This window comes from Populus euphratica, unplaced genomic scaffold (assembly GCF_000495115.2).
Source record: "Populus euphratica unplaced genomic scaffold, PopEup_1.0 scaffold1.1, whole genome shotgun sequence".
NCBI classification, from domain to species: Eukaryota; Viridiplantae; Streptophyta; class Magnoliopsida; order Malpighiales; family Salicaceae; genus Populus; species Populus euphratica.
The window spans coordinates 3,287,194-3,309,098 of record NW_011499845.1 but is presented as its reverse complement, the minus strand read 5'-3'; the positions used below and the strand labels follow the sequence as shown (position 1 = coordinate 3,309,098).

Sequence of the window (21,905 nt, the reverse complement as noted above, 5' to 3'; positions counted from 1 at the left end):
TTCAACACTAGCAAGATTTTCCAAGAAACAATACAAAACCATCAACTTCGCAAGGGAGATAAAATCCACAGATCAATCGAGGGTAAGGTTGTTTGGTCGTTGCTTTTTTTTATCCCAGTCAGTCTCTATACGCTTATCCCGTTTTTGAGGCCAGTACGAAGCAAGCACTTCAAATACCCTGGCTATATTTCCTAGACCTGTAATGGAAATTACCCGGCCATGGCATTTTCTCTGCTGCTGCACTTTTCAATAATTGAATTCTAGCATTTTATTTTTTTGGTGGTTAGTCTACAGACTATCGATGAGGTTCAATTCTTCATGCTTGAGCTCAAACTAATACCATTCCTTCACTGGTTAATTCTTGTGTAGTTCAACTACGTTTTTTTTTTTTTTGGAAAATTTTACTAGGGCCAAAACCTCTTGGAAGAAAAGTAAAAAATTAGAAACTTGACAAATGAGACGCAGCACAGCCACAACAATGTTTGCGGAGACAATCCCAAAAGATGAGACAAACAGCCCAATGCTCTCGATGAATTCCCCGTCTGCGTTCCTTGCTCCATTGATATTACCATCCTAGATTAACCCATTCGAGGCTTAACCCCTCTTGATTTTTTATGCAATTTTAACAGAATTTCGAGAGAAAAAAAATGTTTTCTTTCATTTTTTATAGCTCCAACAATTCAAACTGCAAGAGAAGATTTCCCTAAACAAGAGCTACAAAGCGTGCCTTCACCAATCCGAGTGCAAGGTAACCATATCTATTGAATATGGGGTCACGAACCTTTTGATTTGCATTTATGAAGAAACTGAACGATAGGATATCAAAAGCGCACGAGTAGCAGAGCAGACACAGCTTATAGCTAAGAATCTCTGCCTTTTCTGATAAATTGCAGAGATAACTGTTACTTCATGATGGAAAACATTGTGAAGGACATTTCTATGTTCTTTGTCAGATTTCTCTGCCAAAAGAACTTGAGCATAAACAGTTTCAGGTACGGTTACGGGCTCTTAGGGCAGTGTAGTGCTAAGAAAAGGATTTCTGCAGTAACTCTTTCCAAGCAAGTTTAGAAGCAAAGAACACGATGAATTTGAGGAACTGGGAGTAGGAAAGGATACAGTATGCTTCTGGTATTCTTCATAAAATCGGGGGACAAGATAACTGTACATTCTCAGTAAACTCCATCTAGTACCCCATTTCTCAGCCCAAAGTGTACATAAGTACCTAAATTTTTCTTGGGTTGTGCTATACATAAGCTAATTGATTGTCAGGTGTACTAAACCACATGTACTGTTTATTCCAGATGAACTCCAAGGCCAAAATGCCACTAGTTTTCACTGCCGAATAACAATCTCCCACTTCGAATATGGCCTAAAGCTCCTAGATTCAGTTCCAGACTTTGGTAAATCATGAAGAAAATAGTAAGAGAATGGTTATGAGAGTAAAAAAGTGGAAATATGATTGCATGCAGCAGCATCCACTAAAACAATCACTCAGCAGCAAATCAAAACCATTTCATCATCAAAATCACCCAAAATGATCACCCACATGGGCGGTGCATGGTATAGCTTTGTGAGGGCCATCTCTCCACCCCCCGCACAAACAAAAAGGAACAAGGAAAAAGAAAGTTTAAAAAATGCAGTATCAGTCCCTAAAGTTCAGCTATTTTTCATTTCGATCCCTTCAGAATTATTTGTTTTATCACGTGACAAACCATCCACCAGCCAGTGGTCTCCCCTGCCTTCCAGGATGACTTCTAACACTTATAAAGCCACTCCGATAAGGATCGTCCATGACATAGAATGATACTCTGCCAGTGTTTGATCTACCAAAAAAGGCAAAGGCTTACTGGACTTGATGCTTGCATTAAACCAACCATCCTTGTAATATAATTATCAGGTACCCGACATTCTACAACTAGAAGCCTTTGCCACACTGATATCATTCTCAAAATAAAAACACGGAAAAACAAGAGGCTGATATTTTAACTGAAAAATCCATGTTGCAGAGACCTGTATCATTCATTTTATATTTCAACTTCTCTTCAATTTCGTAGATACCAAACATTTCCAGCTAGGCGATATTAGACGAGTACTTAATTTAATAATGGTGTAGATTTGACTAAAAGTGAAAAATAACCTCCTACATGCACTGAAAAAAATAACCAGTACCAACTTTTTAAAAATAAACATGTTTTCGACTGCCATTTCTCTGTGCTTCCGGTTTTTCTCCTATTTTATTAGCTCATTGACCAATGGCGAGTAAAATGTAAAGGCGGGGAGCTAACTATTAGATGAAAATAGTCAATTGAAACAAGTATTTGGGATGTCCTTGCAATAAATTGGAAAGCATGTACATGAATAAATACAAGCATGCGTGGGCTAATATGCACACACATATGCATCGGATGTGTTTTTCAAGGCACTTGCTATTTCACTTGAAAAAATGAAAGATATATCTAGGGTAACATATGGAAATGGTGGTTGATAATAGAAACCAACACTACTATTCAGCTCAATAGTCAATACAGTGCAAAGACAACCTCACATTGACGTTTCAGAAGATGATAAAAGGGGTCTGTTAAGGCTGTCACAGTCTGCAGAGTACTGAATCGGCATTAGAGCAGGGTCCTGATAGGTGGTGGCCAATTTATCAAAAAATTCAGACATCGTAGCATCATTTTGATCTTCCCTGTCCTTCTTTATCAATATCTGAAAACACATATCCAGGTCAATATTTGGGTTGAACATTAGACGCAGAAGAAATCATAAGTACACTTGGGGAAAGGGTGGCGGAGAGGGGATAAAAGTATGAAAGCACAAGGATTGATATCCCCTTGGCCATGGTGTGCAGTAATAAAATTGGAATATCAACATACCTCAGCTGGATAAGCTGTAAAAATGGGGCGGAAGCGTTTCCTGCAGTACTCATTAAACAGAAGCGTGAGAACTGGAAGAGGTAAGACTAAGGTTGATGCGAGAGAGAGCTTCTTCAGAGAAAAAATTCCCACTGCAATCGCATGCATGAGTACCAGAGAAAATATCACCAAGTTGTGTACGATAGGCCAAAACTTCCCAGCAGTTTCGTACTTGGGAGCATATACATTTATGAACTGCATCATAAATTTGCAGAGTATTAAACTTGTTCCAGAACCTGTAAAACTAGCACTAACATAAAAATATTTAAACTTGAGTAACGCAGAAATACAAACTGTAAAAATCATGGTCCCTTCCTAACCTAAAATCTCTTAAAACACTGTTCATGCAACTGTTTGCAGTCCCTAACATCTCCTGAAGAACAGCCCCCAAAGCGATCATACATCATAATGAAAGAGGAAAATTTACACAAACTCACGCTTGCAGCTACCCACACTTTCATTACGATTATTCTATTCCCTATATCTGCTATAGACAGGCATGAGCTAAGACCACAGTGGACTCTTACTAGCTGATACTGCTCACCACATTTTTTCAGTGGTGATCTTTGCTGATATAAAAAGGGAATGCTCCTTCTTCATATCTCCCTATTTACCAAAAGAATTACATTGAGCAGGTAGATATAACTGAGAACCTTGTATTGTTACTCATTCTGTAAACATTTTAGTGTTTCCACACTTTAAATATCTTTGACAATGATAAAATTCTGAAACTACATAACAACCAAACAACCTACCCTGATACAATATATTTTGAAGTCATGAAATTATAAAAAGCATGATAAAAAAAAAAGGAAAAGAAACCTGGTTACGGAAGATGATGTATGCAAGACAGAAGTACACCAGTAGGAAGGGCAGAATGACGGGAGCTAAGAAGAAATATGCAATACCAAGAAGTCCAAAGAAAAGAATCCTGGGAATGTCCCTGTGATAAGGAATAGATGGAACTTCAATTTCATCATCTGCACTTTCAGCACAACACTTCGTCATTAGACTGCAAATTAGAGGGATTATCCGAAAAAGTTCCGATGAAGTGCTTGTCCATCCAGATGTGACAACATAAGCAATGAAAAATGATGCCTGCAAAAAATAGAAATTAAAAATTACACATTCTTGTTATATGCCACAGCAATTTTTCAATCAGAAAATCATCTAGCTGTCATGAATCTCATAATTGGCTATTTCACTCCTCATAGTGGAAGGCCACCAAATATTTTTGGGATGATAACAAAAATCCTCCTGTAATTTGATTTCAATTTCACTTTCCCTCCATACCTTCATAAATTACACTTTCCATCATGTAGCTTATATGTTTAATAACAGTTTACATCCTCAACAGTGCATTTTATTTGAGTTTTTTTATTAATCCAGGATGTAAAGTGTATATGGAGGGAAAGTGAAGTTTCAATCGAACTATAGGAGGGTTTTTGTATTTTATCCCAATATTTTTAAGTTGTCGGTCCGTGAAGAAGCTGTATTAAGCACTCCAGCTGACAAAATGCTCTTAGATTATCTCCTTCCACTTCAAAAAAATTCATTTGTTTTTTTATTGTCTTTTCAGTATTGAGAAAAGGAGTGGAGAGCAATGCAAGATATAATTGACAGAAAGAATGAGTTTTCAGCAAACATGTCAGGTTTCTCTACTGCCAAAAACACACACAAACTCACACACTCCTCTCTCTCATATCAAATTGAAAATTTTGTTATAAAATCTCAGTAACATAAATTCACCTGTGCTGGAACAACAACAGCCAGTTTTGCAGGAATATTCTTGGGATCAAGAATAATGGAAAGCTTATTTAACACGGAACCGGAAAATACAGTGGCGAAGAAGATGTTCCATACTGTGAACCAGAGTACTTTGTTGCATGCACTCCTCTCTATCTCGCTATGAGAAATGTATCCTTGAATGGAGGAGAGGAACTCCATGATTGGGGGCACGATCTTTAGGAACAACATAAGAATCAGACTAGGAAGATATCCTGTAACTATTTGACTGACAAATGCTCTGCAAGATTCACAAAATTTAGTGTCCTGCAAAAATCCAGCTATAACAGAGTAATTCTTATTAATAACCTCAGTCATGTGTTAAAGAAGAAAAACATTCTTTTCTAATATGGAATGAAATATTAGTTAAAACAATTCTATTTGTTTGGCACATTTCAGATATGATTGAAATTCAGAAGGGTCCCACTGGAAAGAACTGATGCAGTTCATCAGAAAGTACTTTTCTTCCAAGATCATGAAAAACAAACTTAATGCACCTATTATTGATAATCTAGTGGCAGCATATAACACCAAATGCCACATCAACAATAAAAGCATCCAATGTATAAAAAAGGGTTCCACGATGTCAATAGAGGATCCCTGGAGAAACTACATATGAAAAATTCTGAATTATTTCATTGATGTTGTTCAGCATAAATCCTTAAAATTCATAATCATGGTTAAATCCTATCACATTGACATTCATGAAATGCATACTAGAAGCAAGCACCCCAGGATATACTCTTAACATACCAGTCACCATTCTTTGTTGACAGTACCAATTCAATTTATAGTGGGAGAAAAGTAGAAGGCAAGAGAGAGTGGGGAAGGGTTTTCAAGTAAAATGGCAGCAACAGAAGCAGCGATGATAATTGAAATGTCAAGGATGATATGATGGGAACTCTGGTAATACAAGGACTTGAGATCATTACTTACATGGTTAGAATGCTTTTGAGGAATGGAAACCAAACTTCCAGCTGACTCAGGTTAGTAAGACCTTGTACAACCACAACAGGAATAAGGAACACGACTGTAAGAAGAATACACGCAACTACAACCAAAAGCTTAGAAATCCATCTTCCCATGAATGATGAAGAAAAAAAAGGCCAAAAGACGTCATTTGGTTGAGGAGCTTCTTCTGTGAGCCAATGTGTGGGGTTGGTTGATTGTTGCAGGTGGAAAACAGTGGAAGCACCATATCGAGTCTTGAAGGACACAAAGGCAGCATGAGTGTCCTTTTACAAGAGAAACAACGTAAATTAATAGCATTCACTGCACAATACCAAAACTATTAAAAAATAGACAAAATCTAAATAAACTAATCAGAAGGTGTGGAAATCAATGGAAAAAATACACATCTGGGTATCAGCTTGATTTTAGAAAGCCAGGTTTTTGTAGTCATCCTCTACCTGAAGATGATGTGTTAAAAACTTATTATGAGACATTCCATTCAGACTACAGTTGCTGCTACCATGAGACTTGAAGTGCTTCAGAAAAAATGATGTACTGCAAAGTTTCGGTTATAGTGCTCTAGAGCTGTGACGAAAATGAAATCCAAAATAAACCATCCAAAATTGGTATGAGCATGCACACAAGCATGTACCAGTGTGCGCCTATCTAGACACAAACAGTGCACCGACAAGAATGTCATCTCCTTTGGGGAAGTAGGTTGAAGGAGAGAGCATAGGGTTGTTATCTTTCTTTGAGGTGAAGGGGGAGGGAAAAGGGTAGGGTTGTAATTTTCCTTCCTCCATAAGCTCCAAAACCGACAGAAACATTCAAGCACTGATTAATCCAAAGTTGTGCTTTACCATTTTGACTTGGGTTATTCTTTTGCAAGTCTTTGCTTTTTTCTATGGCAATATTACAATTTCAGAAACTTCTTGATCTCCAATAAATTCTTGACAGGAGAAAAATTCAACCAGCTTTCTTCCTTGTTTTATTGGGGGAAAAAATTATGTGAACCTACAATATCATGCAAGCATAGCTACCTTTTCTTTTTTGAGAAAAACTAAATTGTACTGTAATCCTATAACTGTTTTGATCGATCAAAAACACTATTTACCAAGATACATGCCAAAGCATTCTGCAACTTGCACATCTTTGAATGTTACTAAATTTGATACTCGTGATGCACAACCAAATTTAAAGGATTTGAACACCTTCATCTATGTTTGATGGTTATTTGAATTGTTGAATAAGATAGAAATTTGATAATTAAAGAATGTAAATGGAATTTAAATACAACAGAAAGGATAACAGTGAAAATTGCACCACATACTTTTGCCAATGATACCTCAGATTGCTCCAATCGTGCATTCTGCTCTAAGTCTTCTAACCTCTTCCCATAATGATCCAAAAGATCAACATTTTTTTCAAACAATCCAACTTGCTTAGACTTCTGCTCAGATGGTTCTGATTGCAAGTGAAGAAGCCTCCTGTATAATTGCTTTGCATCATTCTGAACCCACATAAAAACAAAGGAAATAAATGTGAAGTAATCTAAGGGGAGTGGTGTTTCACTGATTATCCATTCCAGTTCTTAATCTAATGGCTAAATTACTCATCAAAGAATAGTTCGCTTTTTTTCTCTTGCCATCACTCTGGGACGTGACCAGAATTTGGTACCTGGTTTCTTGGAATAACACTGAGCAGCTTTACAATTTTCATTAGTTTTTTTATTCCAGAAATGTTTAACAATCAAAGAGAACTAGTAGGAATTTTATGGAGTACATCTCATGTTTCCAAAAAGAAAAAGGTGTATCCAATTCAAATATCAACTATCATGCCAGGTGCAGTAGTTTTAAAAGGAATTTATCATTACAATCTGACCATGGATACTAGCAGCAGGTTTTCAACAATTTTGGAGAATAATTAACCACCAAGAAAAAGCTTCATAGCTACTTTCCCTGGAAAATTAATATTTTTTCAGCAGTTTTGCAACACTGATGTGCATAAAATTAGTCTGATTCCAAAAGTTGATAATTCTTAATTTAAGGTTAACTGGTTTTCAATTGAGATTTTTATATGAATGTTAAAAACTAAATTGTACAAGCCATTTAGCAATTATCAGCTGCAAGCTGGGAGTTAGAATCTACATGATTCAAGGGAACCAACTTTCACAAAAATTGTAGTTTGCTGGGATTTTATAATAAAAACAATCTCATTTCAACAATTCCTTAAGAAATTCTCATCATACATCTATATGCAATAAATGATTGGACAACCGGTGGGGAAATTTTTATTACTCATTCTTCGTTTCATTACTCTTTTTTATGTACAACGCAATGGTAACAGAAGTCTTGGACTTATGACCAAATAGATTATAGGTTCTAAGACTGAAAGCTTGCTAATTCAAGGAAGAAAAAAAGAACAGAAAGGTGGAACCTTCTACAAATTTCCCTCTCACAACCCTCACTTTGTTTTGTTTTTACAACTGTACTGATGATCTTATCTGCCTACCACTGTTATAATCCACCTCCCACGTCTGTAAGCGCAAGGTCTCATCATAGGGCCTTAATAGAAAGACACCATGAACATATAGTTTTCCTTTTGGCTACTGCTTTTGGAATCAGCCTAATAATATCTCAAAACCAGTTAACTAACATCCCAGGACCTTTTCCTATCAAGAAAGACCACAAACACTCCAAGTCAAGCTGCCCTGTGACATGCAATTCAGCACAACACTAGAACCGTGTATTTTTCCCAAGAGCTCAAATATATAAAACAAAAGAAAGATAAAAAATCAATTATAAACAATGGTGACAAAGAAAAGGACATGTTACTTACAATGAGGCTCTGAACTTTGCTAGTTCGACGAACAACTATATGTGACAGATATGTGGCAGGGTAATACTCGGTAAAGAAGCTCTGAACACTGTCACTGACACTGCTTCCAGCTGAGACAGGGATATTGCGAACTAAGATGGTGAACTGATGTGGCTGAGGTTTGGATGAATAAAAATACGCAATCCTTTTTGAAGAAATATACTTATATTCCTACATAATCAAATACACATTAGCAGCTGTTTATGTATCAAGAAGTAACTTATTAATATATTTTATCAGTTAATTAAGCAGGATAACTATGATCGACACCGTGCTAAATAATTAACAGTTTCCTTCCCACATGAACAATAAATATGGATCCACATCAAAATAAATATCTGATTATCACCTGACCATCAACATGGAAAACTTACAGTCACAGTACCAGGAAAAAGACTTTGGAGGTAATCAAATTCTGCTAAAATAAGAGTAGACAATAACCTGTAACTGCAAAACATGGAACTTACATGATAAAGTAGATAGCAGATGAAAATAGTGATAGCATATACAGAAGAGAAGTGAATCCATAACCTGCAAAAATGGACAAATTGCATGAGTTTCTCTACCCACTACACGCTAACTTACATAATAGAGTAGATGGCAGATGAAAAAAGTGCAATATGTACAGCTGCAAAGTGAATCCATAACCTGCCAAAATGGCCAAAATGCATGAGCTTCTCTACACAACACACACTATCCTTACCATAAGAATACCACACTGCCTGATACTGTGAACACTGGACAAAGTTAATTCATTTCCAGACACTCACCAGGGCATAAATATGTGAATATTTTAATGGGAAAGCGAACCATCTCACTCAGATTTACTTCAAATTAACTATGCATATGAGTTATGTATCATTTTTAACAAGTGGATTCTTAATTTTGGTTGAAAACCATTTTCCATTACAAATGGAAGCCCAAATAAGCTAACACCATTTGGACCAAATGAGCAACATTTTCTAATGTAAACAATATATAAACCAATTACTGACGAGAAGCAAGAACAAATATGTTTCTTAGAGTCATCAATTAAGCAATTCATAAGAATCAAAATATAGCTAAAAGCCATAAAAAGAGTTTCAAATTAGTATTCTAAGCATCAAAGCCACAGTAACATTGCTAAAAATTATATAAAAGTTTAACCAAGTCTTGCAACTGAATATAAATGTGAGTGGTGAAGTTTCCAGAATTAAGGTTTCAGGCAAGGGTTGCTACTACATACGTTCAAAATGAGAAATGAAATTTAAAATTGAGTTTTACAACTAAGAACTAAAATACAGTGAAATAGGAACTGCACGAATAAAAAGAAGCAGCAGTTAAGAGCACATATAACTTTAGAAGCAATCCTGAGCCTCAGGGGATTAAGAATATTCACATGGATAAATTTAGCACGTTGACATTTCTTAATTAAATTGAATGTTGGTGCTGATTCAAGTTAGAACCACATCTGCAGATGGAACTTACCACTTTGAGCCTCGATTTACATTTGAAATGGTGAATACATCCAGAGAATTGCTATACAAATCTTCGAAGTCAATTTGGTGAAGCTCAGTCCCCGAACAGTTCACTGGAAGAAGAATAAATATCCCTATTATCCCAGCGAATGAAAATACTTTCAAACTGCAGTATTCAGATAGAGCAAGAACAAATAAGGCTTTGTTTAATGGGGAATAAAAGGCTTAATAAAGCAGGACTGTAATTACCAGAAAGTTATAGTTCGCATATAAACAACGGCGTCCAAGCCTGAAGAAGACAACATTTCCTCCTCCGATAGTTTCCATGCCTTGGGCAACCAGCCAGTAGATGGTATTAGCCTTTCAAGGTTGAAACGGCTTCTCCGTTTAGAATTCCCTTCCGTCAGCAAGCGCGGTATATAAACTTCATAATAACTTGGTTGTTTCTTCAATATAGAATACAGTACCAGGAATATAACACATAGAGCAGAGTTTATCCCCACTGATGTTAGAATAGCGGAAACGAGCATTTCAGCATACCAATCTCAAAACCTCCAAAACATGAACGAACTCTTAAACTGCAGCATGAACAGGAAAAATATTTAACACCCCTAAACGGATTGCACTCTCCTTGCAATTAAGAAATGATAATCACTTTACATCTTGTTACTTCAAATTAATCACTGCTTCTCTCACTCTCGGTAGAAGCTGACAACGATTTAAAAAATCTAATGCAAAGCTCAATTAATTTGATTTCTTTCTATATGTTAGTAAAGAGGTAAAAGATGATGCTCCAGAAAAGAAAAGGAAGGAGAAAGAAAGAAAGAAAGAAACCTGGAAAATAGAAAGCAAGAAAAAAGTCAGTGGAGAAAATTCACACCTCGTACGGTTTGGATGTGGCTGCTTGTGAGAGAAGCGAGATGCTCTGCTGAATCAAACAACTACTCCAATGTGTGGTGCGATCGAAAGTTCGCAGCAATTGAGCAGAGACTGGTAGAGGTAGAATTTGGTACTGTTTACTAGTGGATGGCTAAACCGTGCATTTGATAATGGTACTGAGCTTGCTTATTTTAGTTTGCTGCTTGAGTAATTACCGGTGATACCCCTGGTGGTATCATGTTACTTGCTTGTTTCAGAACGGCAAATAAGAGGGCAGGGATGATTTGGGGATTTACAGGGGAAAAGGAAGGAACGGTGGGTAATCAAGGTCTTTGAAAATGATACTATTTACTCCATGTGCAGCGTATAATTTTCCCTGATACTCTGGTAGCAATCTATCCCACCCGACACGCTTTTGGAGTGTCGTTGTTAAGCAGCCACGTGTTTCTCTGATAGTAAAATACCCTGTTATAAGAATGGACAGGTTAATTAAATGACCTCTAGCCTGTAATTTCATGTCAAATCACTTTTTTTATTAAAAAACTCAAAATAATATTATTTTAATAAAAATAACACAAAAACTACCCGTCAGTGTACAAGTTGACTTTGACTTTATATCTTCACACCATAGTTATGAAATTAATGAGGAGCCGGTGCTATGTTATGGGTTTATTTTTTAATTTTATAAAAAATATTATAAATTTAAATATTCAACAGTATTGGATAACGCTGTGAACGTCGGGTTAAAAAATACTGAGTCCATTGTAATATTACATCTAATAATAATATTTAATTTATTTTTATAAATTTTTAATTTTTTAAAAAATTATAGTTTTTTATGATAATAATAATAATAGTTTTTTTAATTTTAATCTTTAAACTAAATATATGATTGTTTTTCAATATTGATCAATATCAATAATAATTATTTTCAAATTTATTAGTTTTTTATTGATAATATTAATTATAATAAAAATAGTAATATATATAACATAAATAATAATACTTTTAATATTAATATTATGAATTATAATAAAAATAATTATATTTATAATACAAATAATTATATTTAAAAATCCAAAACCTAAAAATCTTGAATCCAAATAACAGACGCATAAGAATTGGATTCTCACACAAAACCCCTTGATCTTGGACCCTAGTATAGATCCAAGGTTAATGGGTCTTAATATATAACTCAAGAGAATTATAATAAAAATAATAATATTTATAATATAATAATACTATTTTTTATGTTAATATTTTTTAATTATAATAAAAAAATAATAATATTTCTACCACAAATAATAATATTTTTTATATTAATATGTTAAATTATAATAAATATAATAGAATTTTTAAAACATGTAATACTATTTTTAATATTAATACCTTTAATTATAATAAAAATAATAATATTTATAGTAAAAATAATAACAATGATAATGATATCTTTTTATTTTATCATTCAAATTAAGTATATGGTTTTTTTTGTAATAATAATATTTTATTTTAAATTTATTAATAACAGTAAGAATAATATTTTATAATTTTTACTATTTAAATTAAATTTATTCTTGTTTTTCATTATTAATAATATTTTTTAAATTTTTTAATTATTTTATTATCAATATTAACTATAATAAAAATGATAACATTATAATATATGTAATAATATTTATTATATTAATAATAAAGTTCTCTGATTAAGGTTTTTATAATAATAACATTTTTTTTAATATATCAATAATAATAAAAATAAAAATAATAATAATGATTGTTATTATATTTTTTTATTTTTTTAATTTATTATTTCCCTGTGTGGTTCGCAGACTCCAGGTACAGGTCAGTAGACGAAGGTAAATCCAGATACGCTATCTTTAGATCTAGATGAATGAGCCTACAGACCCCAGACACATGGGCCTACAGACGCGCTTGTTGGGTCTACAACTACATGGGTGGGTCTAGCTCTAACATCTAGAATTTAGAGGTGCTAGTATTAGGTATCTGTAAATTGATATATGTAACCCCACCAAAACTAAAACTAGCTATTTTCTACCGAACCATTGCAGTCTACCTGCTCATTCTTTTTTACTTATTCTTCCTGTATCTCTAATCCTGGGCACGAATAGGTTACCTTACACCTGGGTCTGGCTAACGATAAAACATTTTTTTTTTAATTCTCGATTAATTTGAGATTTTTATCTTATTTTACTAAAATAAGGTGGGGATTTAAAACCTTTTTCGATCTACATCGCTCAATTCAAAACTGTTACTATTTTTGTACAGGACAGGGGTCGGTAGTGATTGATGATAGTTTTGTGTTGATTAGCTATTGGTAGTTCAAGTACGCCCATGGTTAGTTTACTGCCTCTGGTGGCAGTAATTGGCTCAGCTAAGCCAGTCTGCTGGACACATGGTGTTTTTAGCTCCTCGAGTCCTCTGGCATGGGTACTGGGTACGATTGAATTCCATCGGGGCGGGCTAGGGTTTGGTTGGCTGAGGTCCATGTTGGAGTCCCGTCTGTAGTGGACATGCAGTGCATAATTCGGGTTCCCTTCGTGATTGATGTAAGAACAGAGTGGAGGAGAAAAATATGTTAGGAAGCGATCAAGCTCTTGGAAAATTATATTATTTTTGATGTTAGAAAGCTTTTGTAAAATTAATTTATTTTTTATATTAGTATATTAAAATAATTTTAAAATATTAATTTAAAATAAAAAATAAAAAAACATTATTTTTTTAAAAATATTTTTAAAACATAAAAACAAATTTAAATTACACAGAAATGTATCACGAATTCAAGATCATTAAAAAAGCCTTTTTTGATAGAGAATATGCAAAATCAAATCATCATATTTTATAAACTATGCATTTAGCAACAGAAAAAATTAAAAATTACACGATTTACTTGGATTTAGTTCAAGTAGATACTATTTTGTAAATCAATAATATTTCAGTTACTCTTCTTTGTTAATAATAAATTTCATATCTTGTGTTTTCTGAAACTCCTATAAAAAAAGTCAAAAAAGGTCACCGCTTAAAATCTTTTTCGTATTCTATCACTAAGAAGTTTTCTTCCAATGTCTCTAATTGGAAATAGGTACACATGCATGTTAAAATTACTTTCCATCGAATTACATGCAGGGTATGCAATACTCAAGATTCTCTCCTTTCTGATAGCTTTTAAATATATTACTGAGACGACATTGAAATTTTCCAGAGTACCACGCATCGATTATTTATTAGAGAATTTATCCCCAAGAATATTTTGCTACTTAATGTTCTTATAAATATTTTTCAAACCAGCTCAACTAGCCTCAATTGTGACCAGAATAGAAAAGAGAAGGAAAGCCTCGACAATTGGAAAGTCAACGAGCTTTTTATAAGTGGACCACGCGGCACATTCATCGCTGCACATTCCCACATCTGGATAGCCAGGCCACTGCCGCACTCGTTAACATAGCCGTAAATCCATGTTTCTGAAAATTTTGAAATATTTTTAGAATAAAATTAATATTTTTGTATCATTTTAATATTATGATATAAAAATAAATCTTAAAAAATAAAATAAAATTTTTATTTATTTTTAAATAAAAAATAATTTAAAAAACAACTTTTAATACAAGCTACACATAAAAAATACAAGGACTATATTACATGTCTCCTTTTTATGGTTGTTTATTAAAAATATATTAAAATATTTTTTTTATTTTTTAATATCAGCATATCCTATTAAAAAATATAAAAAAATAGAAATTTAATATTTTATTTTATTAAACATATTTTTAAAATATTTTCAATGAAAATTTCAACCAGCTTCTTAGCCAGGAAAAAAGCACCACACTGCAATTACGCCATCCTTAAGCACCATAATGCAGTTACGCCGTCCTTTTGACCATCCTACCTTGCTATTAAATAGTTTATGATTTTTGGCTGTACAAGGATGTGGTTGAATTGGATTTTTTTAATTAAATTAATTTTTTTATTTTAAATTAGTTTTTTAATTTTTTTTAATCATCTTAATATATTAATATTAAAAATAAAAATATTATTCTAATATATTTTTAAATAAAAAATATTTTAAACAATAACTCAAATAAATATCAACCAGGCTTCATGGAGGTCCAATTTTTATTACGAGTCGAGTTGTTGGTGTAAAATTGTACTATTTAAACCACAGGTTATTAAAAAATATTAATTTAATATTTTTTTACATTAAATATACTTTTAAAATGTTTTTAAACAAAATTTCAACCACAATGCGAGACTACTTCTTAGCCAAGGACAAAGCACCACAATGCAATTACGCCATCTTTTGACCATCCTATCTTGCTAACGAATAGGTTATGATTTCTGCAGGCTGTGGTTGAATTTGTTTTTTTATTTTTTATTTTAGATTATTTTTTTTAATTTTTTTAGATTATTTGTTATGTTAATATGAAAAATAAATTTTTAAAAACAAAAAATATTATTTTAATATATTTTTAAATAAATAATATTTTAAAAAATAATATGGAATATGGCTAAATGGATGGAGATCTCAAACAGGCTTTTCATGGAGGTCCTGTTTTTATTGCGAGTCGAGTTGTTAACGGAGGATTGTACGATTCAAATCACGAGTTTTATAACCATGCGTGTATCTTAAGCTCTTTTAATTCCAACAGTAATATCATCCGCCACTCATCTCTCTTGGAATGCCAGGATAATGATTAAACTATCCTCAAATGCCCCTAGGTATGGAACAGTGATAGCCTCCATTGAACATGAGTTTCTGTTTCCCGGGCTATACTACCACCCAGCATGGTTTTTCAGCCAGCGAGTCTATTTGTTTCTCTATATTGTTTTTGATAGCAAATTGAAAAAAATAAAAAATCTCCGAGTATAAATTGTGTTCATTGACGCCCGTTGAGTGTTGAAGTTGGCTGTTAAGATCAGTGCTTTTTCAAAATACTGATTTCGTGATATTGTAGGTTTTTTCTCTTTTTTTGCTTGATGAAATGGTGTTGTCGGCTCTAATGTTATTGGCAGTATCAGAGACAATAACTGGAATCTGGTGCAGCGAAAGGTTTTAACACCATCATGTTGTCAAGATTGTTAGCAGTTGCTCAGGAATCTTGCCTAGGTATTCAATACCTGTGTTACTGTCTAGGCTCTGGATGGAGATGCTGCAAGCAGTTCTTTGGACGTGGATATTTTTGTTCTGTACCGTCATTCTTCCTTTCTCGAGGCAAGGTTGCCCATTTCAGATAAATTTTCATTTTGCAGGACTTCAATATTTTTAAAAGCATTCACCATGTCAGCATCGTATCTTCCTGCAACCACGGATTCAACTGCTCAGGCTTTAGAAGCAAAAAATCCATCTGAAGCCATTTTAATCTTCTACTGTATACTAGAGAACCCGTCATCTTCTCCTTGATCCCTCAGGATTAAGGAACAAGCCATCAAGAATCTCTCAGATCTTCTGACCCAGTTCAGGCCCTTTTCTACATTGATTCCCAAGGCAAAAACTGCTAAAACTGTTCCTGAGATAATTGATGCAGTTGCTAAAATACCTGGCACTGCTGGTCTCCAGATTTCTCTGTGCGAAGAGATGGTGGAAAGCAAAATTTTCTTCGGCGGTGAGTATTTACAAGCGTTGGATATACTTTCTAGATTGTTTAAGGAGGTGAGAAATCGGACGACAAGCTTCTTCTCTTGGATATAGACTTGCTGGAGAGTCCGCTCCACTTTTCTCTAAGAAACCTCTCTAAAGCCAAGGCTGCAGTACTCACAGCAGCTAGAACAGCAGCCAATGCAATTTATATGCCAGGGACTATAGAATGAGCAGAGTGGATACTTCACGCGGAAGAGAAGGATTAGAAAACTTCTTATAGCTACTTCTTTGAAGCATTTTAAACTTTCAATACTCTTGAAGATCCCTGAGCAGTATTTAGCCTCGGGTATACGTTGTTGTGCGAAATAATGGTCAGCCAAGCTGATGATGTTGCATGAATGACATCATCCAAAACAGGGCTATAATATGCGGGATGAAAACTGTTGCCAAAACGCTCCTTGAAGCTCTTTGAGACTGCACTTATGGACTTTAAGGCCCGAATAGAGGAAGACCCAATTGTTCATCGGCATCTCTTATTTCAACATGACACTTTACTAGAGCAGAACCTCTGCAGGGTGATTGAGCCATTCTCAAGAGTTGAGATTTCTCACGTTGCTGATCTGATTGACCCCTCAAGCTGCTTAGTAATGCAATGGTATTGGCCCTTCTTCGAGGGTCAGAGAAGAAACTATCTCAGATGATTCGGGATAAGAAAATTGGGACTTTAGACCAAAGTGCTGGATGCCTCGTCGTTTCTTATGATTCAAAAACAGATGCAACCGACCCCAGCTGCATCGGAGACCATTTCCAATATGTGCAAGTTTGTTTGTTTTTTTTATTAGATTAACGTGGGTGTCCGGGTAGCTTGCTTGCACCACGACTAATCCCACGGATCTTGAAATTAACCACCATGTAAGCCTCTAGTGGCTATCATATGAACAACTAAGGACTCGAACCTGAGATCACAGAAAAAACAAATCTCTTGGTCTCAAATTTTTATCACTTGGCCACCATCTAGATGGTTTATGAGCAAGTTTATTGATAGCCTCTATGTTAGGTCTGCCAAGATTTTGTCTTGAGGTTCTGGATGCAAGGGGCTGTCTATTTGTTGCTTGCATCCATGTTTCCGAAGAACTTTTTGTTTTTTGTTAAGGAAATGTCTTTATCATTTCTTTAATTGATTTGGTTTAATATTTGTGTTGGAACAATCAAGCATTCAAACACATATAAATTTACGTGGTTCGGCAATTTGTCTATTTCATAGAGCTACTGGTTTGCATTAATCACTTAAAAAAACAATATAAACAAAGAGGAGGAAAAAACTCTTCTCAACTCAACTCTACACTCAAGCTCTTTTTTTTTGCTTTCTCTTCTCACACACACACACACACACATATATAAAGGGTAGGGGCATAAATCATGCTATGATTTATACCATTATTTGTGCCCTCCATCATGTGTAAAGTGAAAAATAGGGAAGGGGCATAAATCATGCTATGATTTATACCATTATTTGTGTCCTTCACCATATATAAAGTGAAAAATTAAGTATTTTTACTTGTACATAGGGAGACAATATTTGTCTCCACTAACATTTTTGTGTATGAGTTACATTATCATCCATAAAGTTAAGAACTGATTTTTTTTCCCTTGGTGTTAATTGAAGCATGTTGTTCAAGTTGGAATGTACACTAGGGTGTTTTCTTTAACCAGCAAAAAGTCCATTGCTGCCGGGAAATGGATTCCTTGTACGTGTCTGCTTGACGAAATGATAGTGTTTTTAAGTGTCGGTGTAGGGACTGGCTCCTTGGACTCTGATTGCTTTACCCGTGCATGATTACATGAACAAAATAGGAATATGATATTCAAGTGAGAAACCAAAAATTAGTATCTTAAATAGTTTGTTTCGGATGCCTTGTTATAATTTATCAAATATTTGTATGCCATAAAATTGCTCATAACTACTTAGAGTCAAATTGAATTTAATTTTTGAACTTTGATTATTATTTTTTAAGTTAACTATCGTTGATTATTTTTGTGGTGAAAATTAGGTTTCTCAATCTAGGATTTTTATTTCTCTTGCTAACTTTTTTTCTCCACTTATATTATGTGTTTTCATAGCAGGAGTCGTATTTTTAAACTATTATTTATGATCAAAATTGATAAAAAGTAACTATTTCTTAAAACAATTAATAATTTGAAGTATATAAATAAAAAATTAAAGTTAAGTGGTCAAGTACAGGTTAACACAAAATTAAAGATAATTATGGATAATTTAGTTGGTGTTTTTTTTAAGAAGTATGAGAAGATTTAGGGTGTAAATTAGATATCTGAAATGTATTTCATTGTAGATTAAATTTATTTTTTAATAAAAAAAGAATATACCAACTTTTTTATACTTTTATTATATAAAAAATTTCAAATTATAAATTAAAAAATTTATATATGTATTTAATAAAATAAATTAAGAATAATTTATGTAAATAAATAAATAAAATAAAATTTAAAAATTTAAAAAATATATATCGATCGAGATATTCGATTCTGCAATATGAATTATACCTGATTGTGTTTAATAAATTCGTTTATCGAAATTAAATTTTTATTTAATTAAATAATAATAAAAATATTAAATTAATTTAATCAAATAAAAAAATTATTATGCAAAACTATGAATATTAATTTAATTTACTATCAAAAAGTTGTCATAGGTTTCAGTTTAAAACACCAGAAACTGGAGCTCAAATGAGCCTTATATCGATTTTGGAGTAATCAATCATCTTTAGGGAGTTTTTAAAAATTTTAAATTTTTTTTATATGTTTTTATATCATTTAAAAATAATTTTTTAAAATAAAATAATTTTATTTTAATATATTAAAAAAAACAATTTGAAGTGTAATTTCAAACGGTTCTTTATACCGCGAATGAAACACTTTCTAAAACTCCACTGTTTACAAAAATAATTAAATAAATAAGAAACAAAACCTCCCATAATAAAGCCACAGACAACAGGGCAAACGGTGCGTTTTGGTTTTCTATTTCCGGTTTTTTTGGGGCAGCAGCCACGGACAAAGCTGAAGGTGTCTCCCATAAAAGTCAAGAGATATCCATTTCTAAATTTGCGGTCAATCCGTTTTGCGGGCACCTACCTTCGCTCAGCCAGCTCTCATCTCAATTCCAGATAATCAGCGAGCATTTAATTACCTGTAAGTAATCGTAGCTTTTTTACGATACTTTTTTCTACGTGGTCTTACTCGTCGAGAACAGAATTGAATTTGACATCTAGATCTAGGTAGGTCACTTCGCGATTCAAGCCGGACCAATTTTTCTTTCCGTGCAAAATCATGAGTGAAGTCTTCGAAGGATACGAGCGTCAGTACTGCGAGCTCTCTGCCAATCTCTCTCGAAAATGCAACTCTACTTCTCTTCTTCCCGATGGAGGTATCTACAATTCCCTCTAAATAAACTCTCCGTCCTCCTCCTTTTTAATTAACTACATAATTATCAATTACTTGAAAATCGCAGTGGAAAAGAACGCGAAGGTTATCGAGATTAAATCCGGACTGGATGATTGTGATGTTCTGGTATGCTGTTCATTAGTTTCTGTCTTGCATTTTAGTTTTATCTGATTATTATGCGGTTTTGAATTTTCTAATTTCGTGGGGGTTTTGGTTTGGGTAGATTAGGAAAATGGACCTTGAAGCTAGGAGTTTGCAGCCGAGTGTGAAGGCTATGTTTCTGGCCAAGTTGAGGGAATATAAGTCTGATCTGAATAAGTTGAAGAGGGAATTTAAAAGGATAACGTCCGGTGATGGTAGTCAGGCTTCCCGTGAAGAGTTGTTGGAGGCTGGAATGGCTGATGCGCATTCGGTATGCATTTCTTCTTTTGATTACAATAATGAAACACCACCTTTTCTGTTTAGCAGAACTTGCCTTTAGATTATTTGTCTACTTCTGGGTCTTCGATTGCATGGTGTTACTTTCACTCTTTTTTTTTAGTCTCTTTATTGATTTGGTTTTGTTGAACCAATGCATAGTTTTCCCTTGCGCGAGTGTTTTCTCGGCCTACTTTCTCTTGGCTGTGTGTAGTAGATTAGATTTTCAACTCTCTGTTTTTTTTTTAATTATTATTATTATTAGGCACTGTTTTAAATCTTCTCGAGCGAGGTTCTGATTTTTATGTTTGCTGGAGTTGAGGATGTATTTGTTATTAATTCTGCCGTGCGCTACTGTTTAGACTACTGAGACAGTACTGTTTGATTTGGTCGTACGTATTTGCCTGCTATAAGTAAACTTTGTAGCAGGAGTGCTTTATGCTTAGTGGGCTTCTGAAATGAGAAGTCTTCCTGTTTTCCTTTAGTGAAATGACTCTAAACACGTTAGGATAGAGGTTTAAACACAAATGTAATTTGTGTTGGTCAATCCCTAACATTCATGCCAGGAATTTTAGAGTTTCACTTGATGTATTTCAAATGATTTCTCTCCTTGGACATCTCGGTGTTATGTCTAGAAGATGATTGGAGGGTTCCTTGGATGTCTTATTGCTCGAGTGATTACAAAATGCATTTGATCAAGAATGTTTTGGTAATTGGTCAAATACCGGCACAGGTTTCTACTGATCAAAGGGAAAGATTGACTATGTCAGTAGAGAGATTAAATCAGTCCAGCGATAGAATTAAGGAGAGCAGAAGAGCCATGCTAGAGACAGAAGAGCTTGGTGTCTCAGTTCTTGAAGATTTGCATCAACAGCGCCAGACGCTCCTGCATGCTCATAACAAGGTATTGCATCTAATCTTTTCCCCTCTAAATGGACAAGCTCCTTGGTGATATTAGTTAATGATCCATGGATCCAACGTGTGCACAAATTCATCAAAACTAACGAGTTTGTTGTATTACGAATCATGTATTGTTCCTTTTCCAGCTTCATGGAGTAGATGATGCTATTGACAAGAGTAAGAAAGTCCTAACTTCCATGTTGAGAAGAATGACCAGAAACAAGTGGATCGTTGGCTCAGTAATTGCTGCTCTTGTTGTAGCAATCATTTTTATCATCTTATTTAAGACTTCTTATCATTAATAAACACTTGAAATTATTGGTCGTAAATTTGTTACAGTTGGTGGTCTCCGGTGTCAGTTGAATTCACTCCACTGTTATTCGTGCACGTGTGTATAAAGAATTTGTCAGTCGAATTCTAAGCATCTGCCGGTTGTAATTGTGCCATCACTAGGTATATGAAAATCCTGTGATGTATGTTTAGCCTTTCTTCTTTATTGGTCTTTTGCATTCAAAAAGTAACTATTCACTTAATTATTTTTATTTATGGCATAAGTTGCTTTGATAAAGTCACGTTCACGCAAATAACACTTGATGACGAACATCAAGTCTATTGCATAAATTGCTACAGAAGAGTTTCAAATGAAGAAATTACAGGTTCGTTTATTTGTTA

General features: G+C 34.0%; 2 protein-coding genes and 1 pseudogene across 6 annotated transcripts; 2 read left to right on the top strand and 1 right to left on the bottom strand.

Annotated features, from left to right (window-relative positions):
• Positions 1-2,300: 2,300 nt before the first annotated feature.
• LOC105121079 (CSC1-like protein At1g69450) lies at positions 2,301-11,031 on the bottom strand. Of its 2 annotated transcripts, none has more exons than XM_011019579.1 (11): positions 10,866-11,031; positions 10,235-10,563; positions 9,996-10,151; positions 8,996-9,059; positions 8,490-8,699; positions 6,982-7,161; positions 5,637-5,935; positions 4,665-4,941; positions 3,738-4,013; positions 2,877-3,110; positions 2,301-2,709 (listed from the first exon to the last, which is right to left on the bottom strand). In XM_011019579.1, exons 2-11 carry the CDS (start codon positions 10,513-10,515, stop codon positions 2,542-2,544), a joined length of 2,145 nt encoding a protein of 714 aa, XP_011017881.1. In that variant the 5' UTR covers positions 10,516-10,563; positions 10,866-11,031; the 3' UTR covers positions 2,301-2,541. The 2 variants fall into 2 exon arrangements, with proteins under 2 accessions (XP_011017881.1, XP_011017887.1); XM_011019585.1 differs by having other exon boundaries at positions 6,997-7,161.
• Positions 11,032-16,157: 5,126 nt separating this feature from the next.
• On the top strand, positions 16,158-17,536 carry LOC105128066 (26S proteasome non-ATPase regulatory subunit 11 homolog; annotated as a pseudogene).
• A 1,975-nt stretch (positions 17,537-19,511) lies between these two features.
• LOC105121055 (vesicle transport v-SNARE 12-like) lies at positions 19,512-21,725 on the top strand. 4 transcript variants are annotated; one of them, XM_011019567.1, is made up of 6 exons: positions 19,512-19,664; positions 19,755-19,899; positions 19,984-20,042; positions 20,140-20,328; positions 21,067-21,237; positions 21,380-21,725. In XM_011019567.1, the coding sequence occupies exons 2-6, from the start codon at positions 19,803-19,805 to the stop codon at positions 21,533-21,535; spliced, it is 672 nt and encodes a 223-aa protein (XP_011017869.1). In that variant the 5' UTR covers positions 19,512-19,664; positions 19,755-19,802; the 3' UTR covers positions 21,536-21,725. The 4 variants fall into 4 exon arrangements, with proteins under 4 accessions (XP_011017869.1, XP_011017862.1, XP_011017845.1 ...); XM_011019560.1 differs by having other exon boundaries at positions 19,745-19,899; XM_011019551.1 differs by having other exon boundaries at positions 19,513-19,664; positions 19,751-19,899.
• The last annotated feature ends 180 nt before the right edge of the window (positions 21,726-21,905 follow it).